We start from the raw sequence: 22,339 nt of genomic DNA, 5'->3' as shown, positions 1-22,339 counted from the left end.
AAGGAAGGAATGTCTGAATATGGTTTGTTCTGATATTCCCTGGATTATATTTTGAATGACAGCGAAATATTCCATTTTCCTCCTAATCTGAATTCAACATTTTATTCAGATCAACACACTTAGAACAATGTTGTATTTCAGTATTTCTGGGAACAAGAGCATGAAAGTATTTAAAAAACCATTATGTGTCAACAAATGTGAAGCCACTGGTTTGTTATTTGTGATTCATAAAACATGAATCATATTCAGAAACATGTTACAACTTTTGAAGAACACCGAAACTAAACTGTGCGGAAAAATTCATGTCACATTTTTTCAGAGTCTGTGTTTCCATTAAAAGAAGTAAACAAACGCAGACACATTCTGTGGAGGGACAGAGCGAAAAGACCACCACTACCAACCAATGCCCCCCCCACCCCCTAAAGGAATACAGTGCTAATGTGTGTGACGCTCTGGCTACGCTGAGACGGTGTGTGGAGGATCCCCTGTGACTCTGTGCTCACAGAGTAATTTTCTCTCCAGTCAAACGTTCATGCTCACTTCTTCTTTCATGCTGACACATCCCTTCTACTTTTATTGTCCACTCATGCACGCATCTGTTGCTCAACCCACTCACTCTTCCTCTTCCTCTTCAACCATTTCTTCTTCCTTCAATGACCACCAGTCTGCTCTCTCCTCAGACGCAGCGTCTCTGTCCACACCCTCCCTCATCTCTCATTGGCTGTCCACTCCCTCCCTCATCTCTCATTGGCTGTCCACTCCCTCGCTCATCTGTCATTGGCTGTCCACTCCCTCGCTCATCTGTCATTGGCTGTCCACTCCCTCCATCATCTCTCATTGGCTGTCCACTCCCTCGCTCATCTGTCATTGGCTGTCCACTCCCTCCCTCATCTCTCATTGGCTGTCCACTCCCTCCCTCATCTCTCATTGGCTGTCCACTCCCTCGCTCATCTCTCATTGGCTGTCCACTCCCTCGCTCATCTGTCATTGGCTGTTGCAGACGGCGCTCTTTCCGCTGGCAGCAGCGGCCTTCCGCCTTCTCTTGTTGAGCAGGGGGTTGCTGGACGTGTCCAGGTCCTTGATCTTCACCTGGTCATAGTCCACACGCATGGTAGCGAGAGCACTGGTCATCTCCTCCTAGACACATCGAGTCCATGAGGGAAAGAGAGTGAAGTAAGAGCTCTGCTTCCCTCTTGTGGATGTAAGTGCGAACTACAGCAAACAGAGTCCCTCACTAACAGATGTTGTAATTAAACTATACCAAATTAAATTTAAATAAATGATTTCATTACTTTATGCAGTAATAATCATTCAAATTTATACGTATAAATTATATTAGTGGTTATTATTTATACTGTTTAAAAATATCGAAGCCTTCAGTGAATTAATGGAGAATCATGTTTTCATGCTGAGGTACATTTCCATGTTTGGCCAGCAGGGGTCAGTGCTGACTACCACTTACTTTCACTTCGTCCCACATTTCCCGGTCTTCAGTGAGGACCCGCGTAGTGTGCAGTGGCGTTGGAGGGACTGCCATTGACTGCTGAAATAAAAGGAAAATCTACTAATGTAACCACAGATCTCAGCTGAACAAAAAAAGAACAACATGTAAAGATGTTCACCACTTCACATACTCATGTAGGCACGCACACCCACATACACACACACACACGCGCGCACATACGCGTGCGCACGCACATACACGCGCACACACACACGCGAACACACACGCGCACACGCGGACACACACACACACACACACACACACACACACACTCACGTTGATCCAGGGGTGGTTCATGAACTGTGCGATTGTCATCCTCTCACTGGGGTCGGTCTTAAGCAGCTGGTTGATCAGCTGTTTGGCTGGTGGAGGAGAGACACCAAATATGTTTTTCTCACATGTTTACAGTTTTACAAGCACTGCAGTGTTCGAGTGAAGTGTTTGTGAGTGAAGTGTTAGTGAGTGAAGTGTCTGTTTCTGAACATGAACATGGTATAAATTCACACTTTGACACAACAGCTGACAGCTATTTACAACAACAACCCCCCCCCCCCCACACACACACACACCATGAAGCTAAATATAGAGGTTCATAAATTTTGTTAAAAGCACTTTACCTTGTCAGGACTCACACACACATGCACATTCACAAGCACTCTCTCTCTCTCTCTCTCTCTCTCTCTCTCTCTCTCTCTCTCTCTCTCTCTCTCTCTCTCTCTCTCTCTCTCTCTCACACACACACACACAAACACGCACGTGCGCACATGTGCACACACAAAGTATAGGCTCACCCTCTTCTGATACGTCTGCCCACTCTGGGTTGGGGAACTCGTACTGGCCCATGCGGATACGGCGCTTCATGCCGGGGGAGATGGCCTGTCCCGTATTGGAGTAAAAGGGTGGGAAGCCACACAACCTGCACAAACAAATAACAACAAACAAACAAAAACAACAAACACTCAGCTGTGTGGACTGCTTTACCTTAAAAGGGGAATCATGCTGATATTTAAGGAGACGCTGTTCTGGGATCTAAACACCACTGGGATCTAAACACCACTGGTGCTAAAACACCACTGGGATCTAAACACCACTGGTGCTAAAACACCACAGAGATCTAAACACCACTGGGATCTAAACACCACTGGTGCTAAAACACCACAGAGATCTAAACACCACCGGGATCTAAACACCAATGGTGTTAAAACACCACTGGAATCTAAACACCACTTATGCTAAAACACCACTGCACTGGGATCTAAACATCACATGGATCTAAACACCACTGGTGCTAAAACACCACAGAGATCTAAACCACAGGGATCTAAACATCACTGGGGTCTAAACACTGTAAGGCAAGGGTTCGAACTGCCCAGTGTAAAACACACCTACATACAGTTAATTTTTCCATACAGAGTTTTTTTCTGTAATTAGAACATAGAATACCACATAAAAAGAACAATACCTTAATTACAATAGCAAACAGCTCTAGTGTCTAGAGGGTTGACTAAGAGTAAATCACTCTGCTAAGAGTACACGAGTAATCAGGGCTCATACTTACAGGATGTACATGATCACACCCAGTGACCACATGTCACATGACTTGTCATATTTTTCAGGGCCCAGAACCTCAGGGGCTGAGAGAGACAGGGAGGGAGAGCCACAGGGAGAGAGAGGAAGAGAGACAGAGAGAGAGAGAGACAGGGAGGGAGAGCCATAGGGAGAGAGAGGAAGAGAGACAGAGAGAGAGAGAGACAGGGAGGGAGAGCCACAGGGAGAGAGAGGAAAAGAGACAGAGAGAGAGAGACAGGGAGGGAGAGCCACAGGGAGAGAGAGGAAAAGAGACAGAGAGAGAGAGACAGGGAGGGAGAGCCACAGGGAGAGAGAGGAAGAGAGACAGAGAGAGAGAGAGACAGGGAGGGAGAGCCATAGGGAGAGAGAGGAAGAGAGACAGAGAGAGAGAGAGACAGGGAGGGAGAAGGAAAGAGATATTGAAGCCAACAGAGAGACAGAAATGCAATGTCAGCAAAACACACCAAGCCAGGGTTTTACAAGCTCCTCTCGTCCATCTTGAGAGTTTCACTTCCATTATATTATTCACTTGTTTGTTAACAAACATGTGATTAAAATAATGCAAATCAAACTGCAGTGTAAGGGTCAAACGTGTGGACGTACAGCTGACCTCAGAACAGCGGGTCCACGTACCCACGTAGTACGGAGTGTAGCATGGTGTCTGCAGCGGGTTGTGCAATGACGTTTCTTTGGCAAAACCAAAGTCTGTCAGTTTGAGGATGGCGTTGGAATCTTTAGAGGTGTAGAGCAGGTTCTCTGGCTGGAGGGAAGGAACAGTTCAGACTGTTTATCAGTGATTAAAGTGAGACTGCAGGAGAGTCTTTAAGACCGCTTAAATTAGCTGGTCAAAGTGTTTGACAACTTCTCCAAGTGAATTAGGAGTCACAGCATTATTTTTTTTTCGGTTTACACACACACACACACACACACACACACACACACACACACACACACACACACACACACACACACACACACACACCACTATTACCTTGATGTCTCTGTGAGCAATGTTCATATTGTGCAGGTACTGAATGGCCGTGCCGATGTCTCGCATGATCTCAGAGCCCTCTACACAAAAACACACCAAAAACATACAAACCACATAAAACACACACAAAAACACACAAAAAACACAAAAATGCACAAAAACAACACAATACACAAAAACACACACAAAACACATAAACCACACAAAAACATACAAAACCACATAAACCACACACAAAAAACACAAAAACAGACAAAAACACACAAACCAAAAAACACAAAAACACACAACAGACAAAACCACATAAACCACACACAAACACAAAAAACAAAAAAACAGACAAACCACATAAACCACACAAAACACACACACACAAAAAAAGACAAAAACACACAACACCAGAGGTGGGTTTGGTTATGGAATTTTATGAAACTATGATTAACATGTATTTTCAAGACTACAGGAAGTGCAGTTGAGTGTTCAGATGTATCACACCAGTTCCGACATATCACACCAGTTCCAATGTATCACACCAGTTCCAACCCAGTTACAGTCAACAGTCAACAATACCCAGACTGTTTTTGTTGGCTGGACTGAACTTAGAGGAAGGCGTCTTTCTGGGGCTGATTGCGGTTTCCCACTCTCTCTGTTTGTGTGTGTGTGTGTGTGTGTGTGTGTGTGTGTGTGTGTGTGTGTGTGTGTGTGTGTGTGTGTGTGTGTGTGTGTGTGTGTGTGTGTGTGTGTGTGTGTGTGGTGGATTCTGGGAAAATAAACAAAGATACAAACAAACCTCTTTCAGTAAAGGCCTGGTCTCCTCTGGCTTGAATCCTACTAAAGAGTTCTCCCCCTTCCATACTAAAACACACCCAGACACACACACACACAAAATGAAACCGACATTTAATCTCACTTCCTATTTCAGTATGAAAGAGTCCGAGGGAAACACATTAACTTAGTGAGAGAGAGAGAGAAGGAGGGAGAGAGAGAAAAACCTTTCAACATTTGTCTTTGGCATCTTGAGTCACTCTATGTTATGCACACGAACACACACACACACACAATTGCTGATAAGGCAGTGAAAGAGAAACACAGAGAGATTAAACCACATACACACACAGTTTCACAACCTCCTTAGCTCTACTTCCCCTCATCTCACACACACACACACACACACACACACACACACACACACACACACACACACACACACACACACACACACACACACACACACACACAGAGCAGCTTCGGGACACAGTGGTGTGTGAATTTGAGTGACTACAATAGAAAGTCATAGGGAGCTGATTTCCATTGGTTAAGGGAATTACATGTCTTATAAACTCTAAAACTCTAAAACTGCACAGACACGTCCATGTGATTTCACACACTTAGAACCCAATAGCAGTGTCCTATGTATTATTGTAAACTGTTATTTTTGTACACTAATGTTATTATTGTAAACTGTTATTATTGTACACTAATGTTATTATTGTAAACTGTTATTTTTGTACACTAATGTTATTATTGTACACTAATGTTTTCGTTGTAAACTGTTATTGTACATAATGTTATTGTAAACTGTTATTATTGTACACTCATATTATTATACACTAACAGGGGCAGTGGTAGCTCAGTGGTTAAGTTACTTAACTTGTAATTGGAAGGTTGCTGGTTCAAGCCCCACCACTCAAAGTTGCCCTTGTTGTGGACCCCTGAGCAAGGCCTTTAACCCTCAATTTCTCAAGTTATACTCAATCAGAATTGTAAGTCACTTTGGATAAAAGCATCAGATAAATGTATTTTCACTGTAAACTGTTATTATTGTATACTAATGTAATTACTGTAAACTGTTATTAGTTAGCTATCTAGCCATCAATATAATCCAATGACATTTAATGCTCATATTTTAAAATAACAGGTCAAATGTGTTGTGCTGCTTACATCAGTAAAGTATGCTAATGAAACCTCAACTGTGTGGGAACAAGTGAAATGTCTCACATCGTTGCTAAGAAGGACTTTACTGGCCTGCAGCCTCGACTCATTTATGAACTTCCAAATCTTCCATGAGCGGGGGGGGGGGGGGGGGGGGGGACGACGACACTGACCTGTGTAATGCCGTGGGTAACTCCCTAACCCGAACCCGAACCCTAACCCTAACCCTAACCCTGCAAAATGGGCCTCCACAAACAGAGGACTGGTGCAGCTTGGCTGGAAGCAAACCGTAACTTACTCAGTTTTTGTAATGGGGTGTTTGCAAAGGGGATGTTTGTAATACTGGTTTCTTAGCCGGCTCACAGGCAGAACATGGTCACTCACATGCGCAGTCCCTCTGTTTTCCATTCAGTGCCACTGTCAAACTGAGAGAAGGATGACTGCATCTGGGAGCCTTGGTGTGTTTACTGATCTGCTCAACCCCAGATGCACCGAGGCGTTAATCCAGAATCTGTTAAAGCTCTTTTCACGTACATGAGGAAAAAACCCTGAACATGTAGTTAAGGATGAGGCTACACTCATTTACTGACATCGTGCCCGGCTGACCTGAGGCATGCATTACAGTAGCCTGAGTGATGCATGCTGGGAAGGGTTCTCACCATTCCATGATGATGAGCAGACATTTTTTGCCATGGTGCATGTTCTCGTAGAGGTTGAGGATGCGTACGATGTACGGCCCGCCAGACACACGACTGTGGAGCTCCAACTCCCGCCGAGACTTTGGGTGGTCATACAGGATCTGAGTGAGAAGAAGCACAGACACACAGGGAACGTGAAACCCCGTTAACACGCCACGACTCCAACCTCTCTGTCCGGGGGGATTTGGGAGGTTCAGGAGATGATCGTTAGAAAAGAGAGTTGAGCTGTTTCGACTTTTGGGCCATTAATTGATCAGGTAACCAGGCTGTGTAAGGATACGCCGAGGGAGTAAACGTACAGGAAATAAAAAATATGTAGCTATAGGAAATCAATACAAAACTGGGTTTTAAACTGCTGTTTAAAGTCAAAGTCCATGCAGCTGGAATATAATCAAATTCTGCTCATGGTTAATAGTGATTAGTGGTCAGTGGTTAGTGATCAGTGGTTAGTGGTCAGTGGTTAGTGATCAGTGGTTAGTGGTCAGTGGTTAGTGATCAGTGGTTAGTGGTCAGTGGTTAGTGGTTAGTGGTCAGTGGTTAGTGGTCAGTGGTTAGTGGTTAGTGATCAGTGGTTAGTGGTCAGTGGTTAGTGGTTAGTGGTCAGTGGTTAGTGGTCAGTGGTTAGTGATCAGTGGTTAGTGGTCAGTGGTTAATGATCAGTGATTAGTGGTCAGTGGTTAGTGATCAGTGGTTAGTGGTCAGTGGTTAGTGGTTAGTGATCAGTGGTTAGTGGTCAGTGGTTAGTGGTTAGTGGTCAGTGGTTGGCAGTAATTATATTTACTTTTCACATGGCTTCTTAATGTAATTATTGGTTTTGGTGTATTTACACAAAAAGGTCTAATAGCAATAATTAGTGTACGAAAGACTCAAATTGAAGCTAAAACTGTATAAATTTGACTGAATTGTTCAGGCTCACTGGAGTGGTCAGGGAACATTCCTAATCACACGTACTTTCTTCAAGCAATACACAAACTTCCCATCTGGCCTCTCGCCCCTAAACTACTGAGAGGGCAAAGAAGGACAAAACTGCCAAGTGATCTAATAAATGTAACGAAATAAGAAGTAAGAATATAAATAAGATCACGGGAGGAGAAATATAATGATTTAGAACCACTCGGGTTAGTGCTTAGTGTCCCCACCACAGCTGAGCTCACTGAGACAGAGAGAGACAGAGAGAGACGAGGGTAGCAGACACATGCTGGACTGGAATAGGCACTGCACACGTCTTCCATCAGAGAGTATTTTAGGAGCAGAGAGTCATCTGTCTCCTTCTGGGTGACCAACACCACACACCTCAGTGTGAGAGAGAGTGTGTGTGTGTGTGTGTGTGTGTGTGTGTGTGTGTGTGTGTGTGTGTCTGTACTTGTTAAAGAGAGAGAAAAGAAAGAAAGCCAGAAACACAACTAGTTCACGTCTGATTTACAACAGAAAGGTTGGAGAGTTGGCAGGCGTTTGCTACCATCGACCCACAGACGCGTTCATGTCCATCAGGGAGGCGCAGTGCAGACTCATTATGCTCATTATGCTCATGGTTATCAGCCACTTCCAGGCAAAAAACAAAGAACTGACGAACACACTGAGCTGCATTTTAAACCCGTCAAGGATGAGAGCAGTGTGTGTGTGAAGGAGTGGAGGCAACACAGTCTGACCTCCGCCCACTTACCTAACCTCTTTCTGTTGATTGGAAACTATGAACTACTGTGTGTGTGTGTGTTACACAAGGACGTCCAGATCTTTCTCAGCATTTGGGTTTGTGTTGTGGTTTGTGTAATCGGAGCCTGAAGTCTTCCCTCTGCTCCTGCTATACAGAGACTGACACACACAGCCACCCGGCGGAGACCTTGTGAGGGATTTGTTTGTAATTCTCAGCGTGTTTAGTGAGGAACCACAAACAAAACACTGCACACAAACCATAATGTGCAGAGAAAAGAGGAACTTTTTATGCAGAAGAAACTTTATGTAACACTCTCTTTTACACACTTACATGTGCAACCTGTTAAAAGAATCAGACAAGATCACACCTGTGTGTGTGTGTATGTTTGTGTGTGTGTGTGGGGGGGGGGGGGGGGGGATCTACTACTACAAACAAACATCTTTTATTTCACTCAACCATTCAGTCTCTTGGTGGAAAAGCAGCAATCACATTATTACTATGATTACGTCTGACTGGTAAACCCAGATCTGATACATAATCCATACAAAGATGTCGGTGTCTGAATGTTGTACACATCCATAATGAAATATGGACACACGCTGTAGTGGACAATAAAGTGTGAGTGTACTTACATGTGCTTCCGACCACAAAGTTGAACAACTTACTGACATTTATAGTAGGTCTTTACCATAATGCACAAGTCTCTATGTGGAATTGTGGTGTTAGTGCAATATGAACATTTTCCTAAATTCCTAATAATGACATTAAATCATCTGTAAGTATATTTACATTTAGAATCACCGACACTGAAACTACTGGTGTGTATTGAACCATTCCTGCCCTTACGGTTTCTCTCCCAGATGACAAGCACGCATTTCCAAATGACAGGGAGACAAAATATGTTACAGGCTTCTAATTACACTTTAATTCTAATTAATAGAATACATTCAGGTCACACACATACACACACACACACACACACACACACACGCTCACACACGCTCACTCGCGCGCGCTCACACACACACTCGCGCACGCACACATACACCTCACAAACTGTGCTCTAATCCATAGCCCCACTCTGGTGGATGTTCGTGAGTTTCTGATCTCAGCTCCAGAGTCCTGCTGTCCACATGGTCAGAGTTCATGCTGGATTTTCCACGCTGGCTGCTACTAGCTGATCCAGGACCAGATCCCTGTACCTGAACTTTCATCCCAAACACTTCTGAAGACCGAAGAGCTCTGGCTAGTGCTAGGCCTGTACCCACATACCCTAGTTTCAGTTCTGCTCAGTGAGTGTTCTCCACCTCACCACAGAGGGAAAGACATGCACTGAAGCTACTAGAACCCTGTGAAGAGGGAACCAAAGATGCCAGAGTTGGATCTGGGTTTCCAGGAAGGAAGGAAAAACCAGACGATGAGGGGGGGAGAGAGTGACAGCATCTTGCATATCAACAAGCACAAGCAACCTCAGCTGGGTTCTCCTGTTTGTGCTGAGACACGATGTTTATTCATGACAGGAGAACAAAGAACAGATCATTATTCTGGACTGAAATTCTGAATGATTGCAACTAAGATGAAATGTTTCAAAACAAGTCACTGAGCTCCTACTGCAGGGGCCACTGTAATTGTAACTGTAATTGGCTGTAATCGACCCTCCTTTGGCACACAGCTCAAAGAACACTCAAACAAAACATCTGTGATTGGTCAGGGCACTCAACATGCTCGCCACTGATAAATGTGATTGGTCAAAAGCACACAAATGGTGAACGGTGCTGTTTACAGCTTTGTGCTTTTGAAATAGGCTATAAAATGGAACATGTTCATAGTGCTTTTTGTTACGAGGTAACTGCAGGGGGTGTGTTACGAGGTAACTGCTGGGGTTGTGTTACGAGGTAAGCGATGAGGTTGTGTATAACTACACAACGGCATGGACAGGAAGACATAGATACACAGAGAGCGAGAGATGATAAACTGAGGCATAAGTATGTTAACGTATAAATGTAAACAACACTGGTGCATAATGGTTTATTCAAAATAAAAGCTCTGCTAAACAGAATTAGAGGGCTGTAGACGTCAGAGGCTGGTTTCAGCCCACACACACCTACATCAGCTTCAACGTGCTGGCAAACAGTCAACTCTAGTAAACAGACAAATCATAATCTAAGTAATCACATTTGATTAAAAGGGTGGATTCTCTCAGGCAGACTCGGCAGGTTCACGCTTCCCTTCCTCCATCACAGTTCGCCCCCTGTGCTGTAGCCGACGTAATGAGAATACTGGCGAGGTTTACAGTGTGTCCAGGACTGCCTGCGGTGGGACTAATAACGTCCGGAGGAAGTTGAGTAATAAAGGACAGCAGCTGTATGAGAATATATACACAAGACACAGTGAAGATAACAAGCAGGTTCATCCGAGTTTCGTGGCAACCGCGCTTGGATTTGATGATTACACGCAACCTAAAGACAGGTAAACCAAACAATGAGCTATGAAGTTAAACAATGTTCGCGACTCCGTAGTGTTTGATATGGAAGCAAAAAATGCCAAGTGCACCAAGCTACATTAGAATGGCAAAAAGCGCATGGAGTTGGGGAGGATGGTGTAGCAACAGATATATCGCATTTACTGGGGAAAATAACCGCTGCATCTGAAAATACACTCTCTTGGTCCTGTAGTGGGAAGCTGTCAACATGTCAAGATGATCCAGTCACCTGGAAATCAAGTACAGCACCACAATCCTTCAGGACATGGTGACCGTACCAAAGCCTGACGTACTCAACATCACCCATTAGAAGACAAACCACTTACATTTACGACTGTGAAAGTCTCCTGTTACAACGATGACAGATTCAATGACAGATTCTGAAGCACCTGAATTTAAACACTGGAAAGAATTTAGCCGCTTGAAATATTGGCTACAAATGAGACAGTAACCTGAGAAGGTAAAGGTCAAAGGTGAGCGTGAAGGGATGAGAACAGTAAAACATGAACATTCATTGTCACTAAGGCCAGAGGAAGGTGTGGTTCACCTGGTTTGATTCCAGAGCTTTACAGCACTGCATTAAGTAGGTGTGACTGGGCCCTGTAGTCACATGACTGGGCCCTGTAGTCACACTTCTCGAATCAGGATCTCTTACGTTACATGACATTACATGACATTACGCTATGCTACGTTACGTTATGTTACTCCCTTACATTAAAAGCAGAAACTGTCCAGAATTCCAACATGGTATCTGATTGAGTTACAATTCCACTTGGAGAGGAGCCAATCAGATTTACTGCAGAAGGTATGGAGGAACAGACTGAGTCCCACGTCCCTCTGAGTCCAGAACTGTGCCTTTGTTTATCTGAGCTATAATACAGCTTGCATAATCAGGCTATCCATACATAAATCCCCCCCAAACACTACAGCCGACCAAACAGGTCTCAGATCAGTAGTAAGAAGAAAAGAAGAGGTGGCCTCCCCTCAGTCTACCGTTTGGTTCAGGATCCATTATCAGGAGTAGACTGGGCTCAGTGTGTCTCTACATCTGGGGAGTTATGGGCTAATTAAAGTCATGAACATGTTGACTGGTACAGTGGGCACCCTTCACAAAGATCATGATGTGTTTCAGGGTTGTATTCTCAGTTAATGCCATCTTACCAGGTGCTGTTCTCTTCCCCTTTCTAAAACTTTTTTACACTCATGTCCCTTTCTGTTTCAGATATTTTCTGTTGTCCAGCTTTCTGTCTTACACACCCACCCACACACACATTTATTTTTTGAGGACAAAGTAATAACCTAAAGTAAAAACACCTAATCTCTGGCCTGGGGCCTATCTGTAAACATCTCTCTAAATACTTAATTATACCTGTAAGTCTTTATACCTGATGGTCTTTAACCATCATACCAACCTTACCCACAAATAACACAATCATGACTAGTTTACTTTTATACACAAAAGGCACAGCGATAATGGCAAATGAGAGTTAAAAACCAGATTTTACTGTTTTTTATTTTAGTCTACTGTTTATGCAACCCCCCCCCCCCCCCCCCGCACCCTGAACGCCGTTCTGTCTCGCGACTCCTCTGTGTTCTGGGTTGCTGGGATACGGATGGTCGGTAAATCGTGCTATGTGCGGCCTCGCGATAGTGGTGACATGTTTCCACTGCGTAATCTGCAAGCTGCGCGCTCCATCGCAGAGCCGCGGAAGGGTCTAACGGGGTCCGATGACCCAGTAATACTGCTCAGGCCTTCCAGGAACCCGACAGGGAACCACGTTACTGACACCTCTCTCTTGCGCGCACGCACGCACGCATATGCTGTCATGCTTCTTGAGATAAACAATATATCATATAACGCCAAATAAGAGATACTGCACGACACACGATATATTAAATAAATCGTCCACATCTTCTCAACAAAAAGGTCATTTTGTGCCTAAATGATAATTTTGGAACTACAGGGGCCGGCTATGGTTGACCCCGTCTCGGTGACTCTCGTCCGCTGCGTCCTTCCTAAAACCTCTCTCACGGACAGAGGGAAAGACATACAGCAATGCTACACGCAGCGCCACTGAATCAGTTCCAGCTTCGGTATTTCACAAAAATCTCTCTATAAGCTAAATGAATCAACAGATTCCAAAACCCAAGGGGCAGGCGTAATTAATGGCCAAAGGGCAGATATATGGCAAAGCGCTCAGGTTCTGTTGGTCAAAGGTCTTCCATTTATAGTGCATGAAATAAAAAGACATTCAACAAGTCATATCTCCTAGCAGTCACTCTTGCTGGAGTTAACGTTCGTCGCGAGTGAGCAACTTTCTGAAGTTTACCTTCAGCGCGCACTTCTCTCCCGTCTTCTTGTCGAAACATTCCAAGACTTTGCCGTTGATTCCCAACCCCAGCACCTGGCTGGAGATCTTGTAGTCGTCCGTCACCGCGTTGCGTTTTAGGTCTAGTTTGGGAAAGGCTGGCCCGGGAGAGTGCGCGGCGCCGCCGGTGCCGGTGTCCGCCGTGGACGCGTGGCTTTCGCCGGTCTGCTTTTGCGCCTCCTGTTTCTCCTCCTCGGTCGTGCCATTGTGGAGCATATTCCGCCTTATACTCAGCTCGAACTTCAGCGTGGGGACAGGACGCGCCAAAGTGCGCAAATAAGTCCGGTTACTATCTGAGTGGTGATTTATGTCAACTTTCCCAAATTAACCACAAAAAAAACACTGCACAGTTAAACTGACAAAACTATTATGTTCAGTTTCCCCGCCCACGCTCTCTAGACGCAATGACAGTATATCCTCAAAGTTCGCACTGAATGAACATCCCCCTACCGAAAAAATACTTTAATTAAAATTAAGCGCAATGTGATTTTTAGGTCTGTCTTTACTAATCACTTACAAAACTTCACTGACAAAGTCACGGAATTTTTTTAAAGAAACTAGACAGCTATGTGTATTTCCCGTCAATGTCATCTTTTTCCAACGTCCTTCCCTTTCGCTCGCTCTCAAGCGATCACTGGACCCTGCGTCAGCGGCGGTACTCCCCAGAAGTTCCACAGACACGCGTCTCTTAAAGACACAGTGCCTCCCAAAACGCGGAGCACTGAAAAGAACCGTTTGTGTGTGTGTGTGTGTGTGTCCAACATGCTCTCGATAGGACAAAATTGATCAAGAGTTTGTGCTGAAAGTGCAGTTTACTAACTTTATTTTAATGAATATAGAGCTCCATATGCTGAGAAACCAAAACACTTCCTTCCAGACAGACCACACAGAATTAGACAGAAGGACAATGCAGAGAGTGCAGAGGCAGAGGAGTTTAGCTGAGAGATCATCACTCTAGGAAAAAGGGTTAGCTTGACATGCTTAATCAGCTAGGGTTTAAATTGGAAATATCAGTGTGTGTGCGCGTGTGTGTGTGTGTGTTCAGTAATCCAGAGCACATATCAGTGCCACGCCTTGTTTGATCCAGTGCCTCTGGCTTCGGTCGGTGGGCAGCTCCACTGCAATCACATAGTTTGTGGAGTGACCAGTGGTGGAGAGAGTTCCTGTTAGAGAAAAAGAGACAGAGGGAGAGAAGGAGAGAGAGGGAGGAAAGGAGAGGGAGGAAAGGAGAGGGAGAGAGAGAGAGCAAGAGAAAGAGTGAGAGAGAGAGAAAAGGGGAGACAGGAGAGATAAATGAGAAAAGCAGGGAGTCAGAAAACCAAAAAGGAAGAAAAGAGAGAGAGAGAGAGAGAGAGAGAGAGACAGCAAAATGTCTTAGTGTGAGAATGTCATAGCGTGAACCTCTCAGAACAAGGGTGTCAGGTTTCATACAGAAAATCTACACCATCTCACACACACGCACACACACACACACACACACACACACACACACACACACACATACAAACACGCGCACACACACACACACACGCACAAACACACTTGTACACAAAAACACACACACGAACACATACACACACACGAACACGTATGCACAAACACACGCATGCAAAAACACACACACGCACACAAACACACAAAACAGCTCACCGGCACGTGTAAGCGTTTTGTATATAGGGCAGATGTAAACTCCAGAGTCTGGAGGTTTGCGGTTGGTGACAGGCTGCAGGCGTATGACAGCCATCTCTGTGTAGAGCTCCTTGGGCCGAGAGTCAGCCAGCCGCTGGGCCTCATGGTCCCAGCACGCCCCCTCCAGGAACAGGCCGCGGATGAAGCAGCCCACCTGCGGCCGCTCCGTCAGCTCCGACGCTGGCTCCTTCATAACCTGGGGAAGGATGAGGAAAATGAGGAACTTCTGAAGAATACTGGCATAAAACTACATGTCATGAGATAAAATACACGTCAACTACTACTCTTCATGGTAGATTCATGGTTGTTTAATATCACTGCTGTGTTTTAAGAACTGGTACATCACACAGTCATAAATGTTTTGGGAACATTAGATGGGAACGTTTAAATGATGGATATTGTTCCATCTGTTTTTAGATCGTCTCTGTAATTTGCCTAATGGCTTTAAAAGTCCTGCAAGCACAAGCTCTCGGTGGAACTAATGCATCAGTGTAATCAGATGTGTCCTGCCTAACATGGGCAGTGTAAGGAAGTGCATGACCACCACAACACAATACAGCTTTTATCAAGGTCTGGCTTTAGCTGAGGACCAGAACAGAGAAGAATAACAGGTTTATATCAATGTATGACATCTTTGAGTTGTGTGGTTTTATAATCATTTGAGTTGAGTGGTTTTATAATTAGTTGTAATTACAAGTAATGTTGACTGATTTTTAATTTTTTTGCATTACAAATGAAATGTTATGACTCTTAACTCTAACCTCTAACGTCCAGCCCAATACTTAATCATTACTACTTTTCATACAAACTGGTATGTGCAGATTCCAGTTTGCCCATCCTGACACTGAAGTGTTTTACTTAACTGAACTGACACCTTCATTCCATCATAAGTAGAAGAGTTAAGTGTCATTCCGTGGCTGGTGTGCTCTGACGTTTCCTAATCCAGGCCTTGGATTATGTCTGCCGGGATTAGTCCTTTCCTGCTCTAGAACTGTCTTCTTCTCTGGTGCTGGGCTACACTCTCAGTATCAGACAATCCCCGGAGCTAAAGGGACGCATGCACACCTCAAAACTGAAGCTGATGGTGTCGATGGAGAGGATGGCGCGGCGGGCATAGTTCTGCAGCGTGCCTGTCAGGAAAGCCTGCGGGAAGAAGAAGCCACTGATCCAGAAGACGGCAGGAATGCCATCCACCATCCAGCCCTGCAGGAAGGCCAGGCGCTGCAGCAGGTCCGACACCCAGGACGCCAGGGGCTTCAGGGACGGGTAGGCCTGCAGGAAAAGACACGCTGAACACCAGAGCCAAATTACAATACATCACTATATTAGAAAAATCATAGTGTCATTTAATAAGATGTTATTATATACTTTAGTTATATATTGTAAGTCACTCTGGACAAGAGCATCTACTAAATGCTGTAAATGTAAATGGAGTCCTGCGCCTCAACATTAACCGATTCCACTCCAGTGCAGGCGGTGCACCAGTCGGCCACACATTTTAGAGATTAGGAAAGAATAAAACAAGAATTCCACAGATTGCATGAATGCTTCAGTCAGTTGAGATTACAGAAACCAGAAGCATTACCAGAAACAAAGAGTTTGTGTGTGTGTGTGTGTGTGTGTGTGTGTGCATGTGTGTGTGTGTGTGTGTGTCTGTGTGTGTGCGTGTGTGTGTGTCTGTGTGTGTGCGTGTGTGTGTGTGTGTGTCTGTGTGTGTGTGTGTGTGTGTGTGTGTGTGTCTGTGTGTGTGCGTGTGTGTGTGTGAGAGAGAGACAGAGAGCAGACAGGAATGAAGACAGCTTCTTGCCTTGGCCTTCCACATGTCTGGGACAGCATTGATGAACAGGCTGTCAGCCATGAGCTCCAGTTCAGACGACATCACGACCAAACCCTTCAGAGCCTTGACCAGATCACTTAGACTCTGAGATATCACAGCCAACAACTTATTGTATCTGCGGAAAGAAAGATCACTGCAAATAACTTCACGCTTCAAACCAGTAAGAAAAAGAAAGGACTGCTAATAAACTGCTAATAACTTATTATATCAGAAAAACAGTTGAAATTACTTCATATCTTTGAGTAAAGAGAATTAGAGTGACAGCTGCTAATGAAGGTTACCATTATCCACTCTTTTTGAGAAAGTGGGAGATTCTATTACTAAGAATTACTAATGTTATTACATTTTGTACCCTTTGTGTTTGATATTCAATACGAATTCACAAACCTTACTCTTTTATAGTACATTTGTATCCTGTATGTGTGTGTGTGTGTAGGTATATGCATGTGTGTGCATGCGGGTATGTGTTTGTAGGTATGTGCGCGCGTGTGTGTGTGTGTGTGTGTGTGTGTGTGTGTGTATATACCTGATAACTTCCTGAACCAGCACAGTGTTCATTGACTCCTCATACTTCACTGGGTATTTATCTGTGACTTCCTGAATGTTGATGGGGTTGGGAATCTTCTCCACAATGGCTGCTACAATCTCCTCTATGATCTGGAGGAGGCCAGGAATTCAGAGCCATGGAAGAGGACAGGACAGGGATGCTAAGGAAGGGGACAGGGACACTAACAGGGAAGCTAAGGAAGGGGACAGGGACACTAACAGGGAAGCTAAGGAAGGGGACAGGGACACTAACAGGGAAGCTAAGGAAGGGGACAGGGACACTAACAGGGAAGCTAAGGAAGGGGACAGGGACACTAACAGGGAAGCTAAGGAAGGGGACAGGGACACTAACAGGGACGCTAAGGAAGGGGACAGGGACACTAACAGGGACGCTAAGGAAGGGGACAGGGACACTAACAGGGACGCTAAGGAAGGGGACAGGGACACTAACAGGGACGCTAAGGAAGGGGACAGGGACACTAACAGGGAAGCTAAGGAAGGGGACAGGGACACTAACAGAGACGCTAAGGAAGGGGACAGGGACACTAACAGGGAAGCTAAGGAAGGGGACAGGGACACTAACAGGGACGCTAAGGAAGGGGACAGGGACACTAACAGGGAAGCTAAGGAAGGGGACAGGGACACTAACAGGGAAGCTAAGGAAGGGGCAGGGACACTAACAGGGACGCTAAGGAAGGGGACAGGGACACTAACAGGGAAGCTAAGGAAGGGGACAGGGACACTAACAGGGACGCTAAGGAAGGGGACAGGGACACTAACAGGGAAGCTAAGGAAGGGGACAGGGACACTAACAGGGACGCTAAGGAAGGGGACAGGGACACTAACAGGGAAGCTAAGGAAGGGGACAGGGACACTAACAGGGAAGCTAAGGAAGGGGACAGGGACACTAACAGGGAAGCTAAGGAAGGGGACAGGGACACTAACAGGGACGCTAAGGAAGGGGACAGGGACACTAACAGGGACGCTAAGGAAGGGGACAGGGACACTAACAGGGACGCTAAGGAAGGGGACAGGGACACTAACAGGGACGCTAAGGAAGGGGACAGGGACACTAACAGGGACGCTAAGGAAGGGGACAGGGACACTAACAGAGACGCCTCTCTCTTTCCTACCATATGTCTTCTGTCTATTTAATGAACTCTGAGGATTATTCTGAAATGACCAGTTCAATCACTTTAACCAATGCTGTGTGATGAACTTGTCCGTATTTGTTTGACTAGACACCCAAATGAATAATAATGATAATGATAATAAGAAAGAGGTGGAGATACCTCCTCCCGGGCCTTGCCCCTGCTGGAGGCAGCTCTGGGCTGTAGCTGGATCACGGCTCCCAGCAGGGCAAACGTCTCCTTCTGGGCAAATGTGATGTCAGCATTGTCATGCAGGCCAAAGATCTCGGGCATGTCGTTGATGGGCAGGCCGCGGATGTACGACAGATAGCCCTGTGGACACGTCCATCACAGACAGAGCTTGGGTCACACATGCGACATATTTCAGGAAGAAACCCCCACAGCTCCCTATGGACCCTCAGGTGCCGGGCGGGGCTCCAGGGTTTAGGCTGCTATCTTAGGTCTGGGTTTGCTAGTCTCTAAGGGGAGAATGTGCCATGTTTTGGGGCCACAGCTGTCTGAGGCACGGTCCATAAACATGCTTGCTGGATGAATACGCGTGCAGTAAATGTCAGCTGGTGGGGGAAGGGCACCTTGACGTCCAGGTCAGGGCTGATCTGTCGGTACTGTCCCGACTGGGAGTAGACGTGTTCCGGGTTCAGCACAGCAGGACAGTAGAAATCCTCCAGGAGGTTCAGGATACAACGACGATCCCAGTCATCAGTTACACGACCACCATAGTTAATCTCACCGGCCGTATACTTCAGTACCTAGAGAGAGAGAGAGAGAGAGAGAGAGAGAGAGAGAGAGAGAGAGAGAAACAGAGAGAGAGGGAGCAAGGGAGCGAGGGAGGGAGAAAAGGAAGAAAAAGTTGAGTGCGGAGTAGTTTCTTTATATTCCTGGTGTGTGTGTGTGTGTGTTGTGGGAGGGGGGGTACTTTCCCTGTCTCTTGTTTTGTATTCAAACCCCAACTCTAAATTAACCCTAACATACCCTAACCCCAACATAATCCTACCATAACCCTAACCCTAACCTAAACCCTACCATAACCCTAACATAAGCCTAACCATAACCCAAACCCTAACCCAAACCCAAACCCTAACCCTAATATAACCCTACCATAACCCTACCATAACCCTAACACTAACCCTACCATAACCCTAACCCTACCATAACCCTAACCCTACCATAACCCTAACCCTAACCCTAACCCTAACCCTACCATAACCCTAACATAACCCTAACCTAACCCTAACCCTAACATAATCCTAATCCAAACCCTACCATAACCCTAACCTAACCCTAACCCTAACATAACCCTAATTCAGATCAACATGTTGTCTTATAAACTCCAAACTCAGACCATCTGAGATAATTTTATGTCACTGATAGATCAGCGTATGCTGGGCAGTGTGTGTACACATCTGTGCATGTTGTGATGGGTAAATGTAGAGGTGCATTTATGCCTTATAAGGGACATCCTGGTACTCGTTGAGGAACATCTGTAGTTGGCTAATGCATATGCGCAGATCACCATCCGTGAACTCGTATGGGATGTTGAACCCAAGCGGGCCGAACTTCCTGCGCTCGATGGCGTTCCCGTGAAACAGGCAGAGGGATAGCAACAGGCATTTAAATTCAGCCGACTGGGAGAGAGCGAGAAAGATACAGTGAGAGAGAGAGAAAGAGAAAGAGAGAAAGAAAGAAAGAAAGAGAGAGAGAGAGAGAGCGAGAGAGAGGGGGAGGGACAGTTACAGAATGAAGGAGATGGTCACAGTATTTTTTTGATATTTACAAGGCTAAAAACGAATGCGATCAGCTTATGGTTGTTTATATTTACATATATAATGTTTATTTTATTGGTCTGACTTGTAATATACAGGCTTCAATGTAGGTAGTGAAGAGGTGTGTGTGTGTGTGTTCTGAGAGCACCTTGGAGCAGGAGTTGAGGTAGTCATCACCCAGACTGAGGTAGGTCTTGAGCAGGTTGGCTTTGATGCCGCGTGGAGGCTCAATGGTCATCTTGGAGCCGTTCTGCAGGATGGACACGGGAAACTTGTTGCTGGGCAGACTGGTGAGCCACAGACGGAAGTCCCGATGGACCTGCCATGCGCATGCACCCGCACACACGCACCCACGCACGCACACATATACACACACACACGCACGCACCCGCGCACGCACACACGCACGCACACACCCGCACGCACCCGCGCACGCACACACGCACGCACACACCCGCACGCACCCGCACACACGCACGCACACACACGCCCGCACATACACGCACATACACGCACACACGCACGCACACACACGCCCGCACATACACGCACATACACGCACACACGCACATACACGCACCCGCGCACCCACACACACGCACACATAAAATGATAAAATGAAAGGGCTTTTAGCATAATTGGAAGATTTGGGTGCATTTAAACAAATGACTGAGTGCTCAGGTACTGCACTGAATGACACACAATAGTGTCTATGGATTAATGATAGTGAATGCATGCATGTGTGTATGAGTGTGTGTGTGTGTGTGTGTGTGTGTGTGTGTGTGTGTGTGTGTGTGCATATGAGTGTGTGTATGAGTGTGTGTGTGTGTGCGTGTGAATGTGTGTATGAGAGTGTGTGTGTGTGTGTGTGTGTGTGTGTGTGTGTGTGTAAGTGTGTGTATGAGTGTGTGAGTGTGTGTGTGTGCACGTGTGTGTGTGTGTGTGTCAGGTGCAGCTGACCTTGTCAGGGTCAATGCTCTCGATGAGTCTCTCTAAAGAGGGCATCCAGCTGGGTGCGAGGTGGCAGTTCTGGAAGAAAACCCACTTCCCCCTCTCCACTGCACTGGTCATCATAGCCTCAGCCCAGGGGCCCTGACACACACACACACACACACACACACACACATGCACACACAAACATACACCATTCACAACAGATACCAAACCTTAATAGTAACTCAGATCTTGTTGACCTGACACACAGGTGTGGTCCAGCCTCTCAAACACTTGTGATGTAGAAGCAGCAACAGAACACACTGAACAAATTATTATTATTATTATAGGTTTATATTGCACTTTACACAAAAACCCAAGGTGGCTTTACAATCATCGAGATGTACATCCTGACAGCTGAGGCAGGTTCTGATCTGAGTTCTAACGGTAGAGAGAGGAACAGGAATGTGTGTAGGGGGGGAGTTAGAGAGGGACTGGCAACCCACAGTGGAACAACTAAACCTGGGGACTGTGAGGAGACCTGAATCAGAGGACCTTAATGAGCCAGAGGGAACGAAAAATCTGTAATATCTGTAACCTGTAATAATAATCTAATGTCTTTAATTTGTAATAATTATCTGTAAATTGTAAAATATGTAATAATAATATGCAATGTCATTTGTGGATATTTGTGGACTTCCCCAAGTTAAGAATCTTATCATTTGTTGAACAAAGGCCTTCAAATTCTTACACATAAAGAAAAACAATGACACCGAAATCAGACATGAAGTCAGACATGACAAACACTGCCCAGACAATACAATCACACACACACACACAAACAATAAACAGTTGTAATAATCCCTGGGACTGTCCTTATATAAGGTATTTATGTGTTACTGCTGTATAATAACAGCTTTTTCAGAAGATGAAGCGTAAATCCGTTCTCTCTCACTTTAAACCTGCTATTGGAGTTTACAATCACTATTCTGGGATCACCGTCAATGGTCCGAAAAGGGCAAAACCTGATCCCAGTCTGCTAGGTGTCTCCTTCGGACTGAGGCCACAGTGTAACCCAGCCTGGACTGATAGCAGAGGGAGCACCAGGCCAGACCTAGCAGAGGGGTGGAGGGAGGCGCTGCGTTACATCACCACATGTGTGAAAATGTGCTGGGGGTGTGTTCCACAGGAGGGAGATTCCACACGTGCCAAAAACCGGTG

General features: G+C 45.5%; 2 protein-coding genes across 5 annotated transcripts in view; both read right to left on the bottom strand.

Moving 5' to 3' along the window:
• Positions 1–74: 74 nt before the first annotated feature.
• Positions 75–13,839, bottom strand: mapkapk3 (MAPK activated protein kinase 3). 4 transcript variants are annotated; one of them, XR_004775396.1, is made up of 11 exons: positions 13,161–13,839; positions 6,656–6,795; positions 4,855–4,919; positions 4,065–4,144; positions 3,677–3,833; positions 3,063–3,138; positions 2,296–2,420; positions 1,781–1,866; positions 1,463–1,543; positions 922–1,137; positions 872–891 (listed from the first exon to the last, which is right to left on the bottom strand). XR_004775396.1 is itself a non-coding variant. In XM_027032546.2 (10 exons), the coding sequence occupies exons 1-10, from the start codon at positions 13,413–13,415 to the stop codon at positions 985–987; spliced, it is 1,218 nt and encodes a 405-aa protein (XP_026888347.1). In that variant the 5' UTR covers positions 13,416–13,839; the 3' UTR covers positions 75–984. The 4 variants fall into 4 exon arrangements, 3 of the variants coding, with proteins under 3 accessions (XP_026888347.1, XP_026888348.1, XP_026888349.1); XM_027032546.2 differs by having other exon boundaries at positions 75–1,137; XM_027032547.2 differs by having other exon boundaries at positions 75–1,137; positions 1,463–1,540.
• Positions 13,840–14,043: 204 nt separating this feature from the next.
• Positions 14,044–22,339, bottom strand: part of dnah1 (dynein, axonemal, heavy chain 1) — a 66,034-nt gene continuing 57,738 nt past the window's right edge. Inside the window, exons 69-78 of the mRNA XM_035520583.1 lie at positions 21,146–21,277; positions 20,334–20,504; positions 19,868–20,047; positions 18,995–19,171; positions 18,564–18,734; positions 17,252–17,382; positions 16,696–16,840; positions 15,954–16,160; positions 14,850–15,084; positions 14,044–14,362 (exon numbers count right to left, since the gene is read on the bottom strand). Of these exons, the coding sequence (XP_035376476.1) occupies positions 14,241–14,362; positions 14,850–15,084; positions 15,954–16,160; positions 16,696–16,840; positions 17,252–17,382; positions 18,564–18,734; positions 18,995–19,171; positions 19,868–20,047; positions 20,334–20,504; positions 21,146–21,277 (1,671 nt within the window). The 3' untranslated portion in view covers positions 14,044–14,240. The remainder of the gene's footprint in view (positions 14,363–14,849; positions 15,085–15,953; positions 16,161–16,695; positions 16,841–17,251; positions 17,383–18,563; positions 18,735–18,994; positions 19,172–19,867; positions 20,048–20,333; positions 20,505–21,145; positions 21,278–22,339) is intronic.

This window comes from Electrophorus electricus, chromosome 20 (genome assembly GCF_013358815.1).
Source record: "Electrophorus electricus isolate fEleEle1 chromosome 20, fEleEle1.pri, whole genome shotgun sequence".
Lineage (NCBI taxonomy): Eukaryota > Metazoa > Chordata > Actinopteri > Gymnotiformes > Gymnotidae > Electrophorus > Electrophorus electricus.
The sequence above is the reverse complement of the archived record's forward strand: the minus strand, read 5'-3'. Positions and strand labels throughout refer to the sequence as shown.

Excerpts from the sequence above, each read along its gene's own strand:
- mapkapk3 (XM_027032546.2), bottom strand. The coding sequence starts at position 13,415 with ATGCTCCACAATGGCACGACCGAGGAGGAGAAACAGGAGGCGCAAAAG. Across the intron at positions 6,796-13,160 it reads GAGAGAAGTGCGCGCTGAAG|ATCCTGTATGACCACCCAAA; the intron begins GTAAACTTCAGA and ends CTTCTCACTCAG. Across the intron at positions 1,544-1,780 it reads TGAACCACCCCTGGATCAAC|CAGTCAATGGCAGTCCCTCC; the intron begins GTGAGTGTGTGT and ends CTTTTATTTCAG.